Raw genomic sequence first — 3,967 nt, forward strand, 5'->3', positions numbered from 1 at the left:
GGGGCAGTGTTTCTGGCTTTAAGCCTTAGCACTGCCGCTCCCAGCTCTACTTCGGTCACCTCGGGTGGAAGATCCTCCTCGTGTTGGGACGCAGGAGCCATCCGCGGGGGCCGATGTTCGCCTCTCTGAGGAAATAAGGCTCCCACGATGCTGCTCACGAGGTCCGGCTGGAGACTTTGCGTGAGTGGGGGGGCCCAAGGACGAAGTTTACACCTCACCGACTTGTACGGCCGCCCCCACGGGTCGCTGTTCAATGTCTCCAGCATTTCCTCCTCCGCCAGGTCTTTGGCTCGGCCAATGGCTGCGCTTAGGGCTTGGCTGGCTGCCCTGTAGCTTGCGTATAGCCGCTCTTCTGCCGCTAGGTCTCGCCTCCTCCGCCTTCGGCTCCTGGTATACTGGCGTCTCGCAGCCACGCAAGAATTGCGCAGCTGCGTGAGCTCTGCGGACCACCAGTACACACTCCGCCTCGGCCCTGCGGGCTTGACCCGCGGCATCGCAGCGTCACACACCTGAGCCATGGCCTCACCAAGCCATGTGGCTTGCTCCTCCACCGTTCCTTCGGGCGCTTCCGGCCACGCCTGGACCAAGGCCGCCGCATGCAGCAGGTCAGGGTCAAGCCGTTTGACCGCCCACCTTGGGCTATCACCTTGTCGGGGACGGTTTAGGCCGTCCGAGGTAGTATGGTGGGCGGAGACTTTGAATCGGATATACCGGTGGTCCGATAGCGTCTCCACTCCCTCCATCACCTCCCAGCCTTGGACACGGCGCGCCAGGGCGGCATTGGCGAACGTGATGTCCACGATGGAGCCACCCTGTTGCCGCACGCACGTGTCTACCGTCCCTTGGTTAAGGACCTCCAACCCCGTAGCCACTGCCCACTCTACAAGCGTATGGCCGCGCGCGTCAGTCGCGGGGACCCCCACGCCACGGATTTGGCGTTAAAGTCTCCAGCGACCAACCCCACCTAACCTAACCTAACCTAACCTAACCTAACCAAACCTAACCTTTTTTTTTTTTTTTTTTTTTTTTTAACGTGCTGAAAATGCGCCTTATGCATGTCCCCCGCTCGAGGCAGCGGGTGGGGTCTGTCGGGCTCTCCCCCACGAGGGGGCATACCGACTAAAAACAACACGACCTTACCCTCTCGGCCCTTATGCGGACGCCACGGGATCGCGAACATTTCACCGCGACGCCGCAGGCCAGCCCGGGATGGGCTCCCTCTCTGCGCCCCTAGGATTTTAGGGGTGCTCGTCCAGGACGGCACGTGCAATGCGGGTCCGGGATTCCTCGCCCTCGCCCGCTGTGCCGCCACGTCGCGTCTGTCGTGTCAAGTTTGTCAATGTCCTCTCATGTAAGTCAGTCAGTTATGTCCTCTCATGTCGCGTCGTCGTGTCCGGACGACCACAAACCTTACCAGGCTTGGGCCGCCCAAAGGCTCCCCCTTACCTTTCCCTGTTTAATGAGAACAGGTACTCAGCTCGGGTTTACCCCCCTCAGACGGCGGCCACAGCCCTCAAAAGGGCTGCACCGCCCCGGCGGCTTGCGCCCTCCGCCCGATGGGCTCACCCTCACCTTTCCCTGTCTAATGAAGACAGGTACTCAGCTTGGGCTCGCCCCCCTCAAAAAGGCATTGGCCCGAAGGCCAAATGCCGCCCTCTTAGGGCCTAAAGGCCCGTTGGATGGCAAGGTTCGCCCGGCAGCTCCCCTCACCAGACCAACACCCCCCCTACCCCAGTCACGTCGAAAGTCAGTCACGTCCGGCGACCACAGCCCTTAAAAGGGCTGCGCCGCCTCGGCATCATTGGGCTTGCGCCCTCCGCCCGATGAGGCTCACCCTTACTTAATACCCATCATTTAAGACAGGCAAAAGCAAGGGCTTGCCTCCGTCTGTAAGGCGTCGGCCCGAAGGCCGGACGCCGCCCTCTTGTGGCCCGAAGGCCCGTTGGTTGGCAAGGTTTGCCCGGTGGCCCTCTGCCTTTGGGCTCCCCTCACCAGACCAACACCCCCTACCCCAGTCACGTCGAAAAAGTCAGTCGTCACGTCCGGCGACCACAGCCCTTAAAAGGGCTGCGCCGCCCCGGCATCACTGGGCTTACGCCCTCCGCCCGATGGGCTCACCCTCACTTTTCCCTGACCCTAAGGGACAGGTACTTCGCTCAGGCTCGCCTCCGTCCAAAGGCGTCGGCCGAAGGCCGGACGCCGCCCTCTTTGGCCCGCAGGCCCGTTGGCTGGCAGGGTTCACCGGTGGCCCTCTGCCTTTGGCTCCCCCCGCCAAGCCAACACCCTCCCCCCCGGTCGGATATTGGCCGCCGGCTAGCAAATCCACCTAATGAATTTACTAGCCGTCGTTGCCCAGGATGCACCAGGCCCAGACGCTACACTTTCCTACCCCATGAGGCCAATGCCTCGGATAGTAGGAAGTTGTAACGCCCGAGCACGCGAGGAGGAATCCGACATTGCACCCCAACCTAACCTAACCTAACCTTTTTTTTTTTTTTTTTTTTTTTTTTTTTTTTCGGTGGGAAAATGCGTTACGCACTATCCCTGCACCGTGGGGACGATGCAGGGGGTGTATGGGACTCTCCTCTCCCCTTCCTTCCTTCCAATTGGGAAGGAAGGAAGGGGAGAGGCCTACCCATTAAAAACCCACCGGTATTCCCTCACCAGCCAAGTATGCGGGTGCCATGGGAGCACTGGGAGACACCACGACACCCTCTGGCCGGCCCGGTCTAGCCGGGTCCTCCTCTCCGTGAGGGGGGATCAGGAATACTCGTTCCCCCTTACCCTTGTGGGTCGCTCTGGCTAGAAGGGGAGCCCCTATCCCCACTAGCCGACTCCACTAGGAAAGAATGGCGGCGAATTGTCGTCGCCTTCTTCCCAACCGTCTGCGCCGGAGCGGGTGCGCAAGGGGATCGTTCTCGCGCTCCCGCTCCTTCTCCTCCTTCTGCGAAATGATTTCTTCGCAGAAGGAGGCGACGGCCTCCCAAGAGCTCTCGCTCCCCAGCATGGCTTGCACGACGCTGGGGAGCGAGAGGTCGCCACCGATCGCCGCCATCAGGGTGCGGCGCCGCTGGGCCCAGGCGGTACACACTTCGAAAGTGTGCTGCGCCGTGTCCTCATCGGCGCCGCACTCGTGGCACGACGCCGTCGCCTCCCTTCCTGCAACCTTATGGAGATACCGCCCAAAGCAGCCATGCCCGGACAGTACCTGCACAAGGCGGAAGGTAAGGGACCCGTGTTCCCTCCGACACCAATCCTGGAGCACAGGGCGGATGGCTTCGATCGTGCGGAGGCCGTACTCAGCCTCCACTAGCTCATCCGCCCAGCGCTCCAGCACCTCTTCCCTCTGGACCTCTCGGGCCCGGGCCAGCTCCTCGGGAGCCAGGGATTCGCCACGTTCCCTGCGTTCCACTTTCGCCTTGTAGGCGTCGGCGAGCACGGCCGCTTCAATCTCCCAGGGGGGAGATCCGGCCAAAGCTCCAGCCGCTGCCCAGCCCACCGTCCGGTAGGCCCGGGCCATCTTACCGCCATCACCCTTTGAGGCTTGCGTAGCAACGCTTTGGTGGTGGCGGTAAGGGATTCTGCCCATATTGGTGCCCCATATAGGGCCATACTTCGAATGACCCCTGCAAACAAGCGTCTGCAGGGGGCATTCGGTCCGCCTACATTGGGCAGAAGCCGCCCCAAGGCTCCCGCCGCGCCTACGAGTCGGGGAGCCAACCTGCGGAAGTGCTCCCCGAACTCCCATTCTCCGTCGAGGGTAAGGCCCAGATACTTGATGTGGGCCTTCACATCGACGGCCTCCCCATTCAGGCGCAGGGTAGACCCTCGTGGCACCCTCCACCTGGGCCCTCGGAAGCAGAGAGCTTCCGTTTTCGGAAGGACACCTTGAGACCCAGCGCTTCGATGCGCCGGATCACCAGAGTGGCTCCCACCTCCGCCATCCTCCTCACCTCCTCATACGTGG

At 62.0% G+C, this 3,967-nt stretch overlaps 1 protein-coding gene across 1 annotated transcript; it reads right to left on the reverse strand.

The window, feature by feature from the left end:
* Positions 1 to 2,839: 2,839 nt before the first annotated feature.
* On the reverse strand, positions 2,840 to 3,520 carry LOC141442070 (uncharacterized). Its single transcript, XM_074106980.1, has one exon. It carries the CDS (start codon positions 3,518 to 3,520, stop codon positions 2,840 to 2,842), a length of 681 nt encoding a protein of 226 aa, XP_073963081.1.
* Between the last annotated feature and the right edge of the window lie 447 nt (positions 3,521 to 3,967).

This window comes from Choristoneura fumiferana, chromosome 25 (assembly GCF_025370935.1).
Source record: "Choristoneura fumiferana chromosome 25, NRCan_CFum_1, whole genome shotgun sequence".
NCBI classification, from domain to species: Eukaryota; Metazoa; Arthropoda; class Insecta; order Lepidoptera; family Tortricidae; genus Choristoneura; species Choristoneura fumiferana.

Excerpts from the sequence above, each read along its gene's own strand:
- LOC141442070 (XM_074106980.1), bottom strand. The coding sequence starts at position 3,520 with ATGGCCCGGGCCTACCGGACGGTGGGCTGGGCAGCGGCTGGAGCTTTG.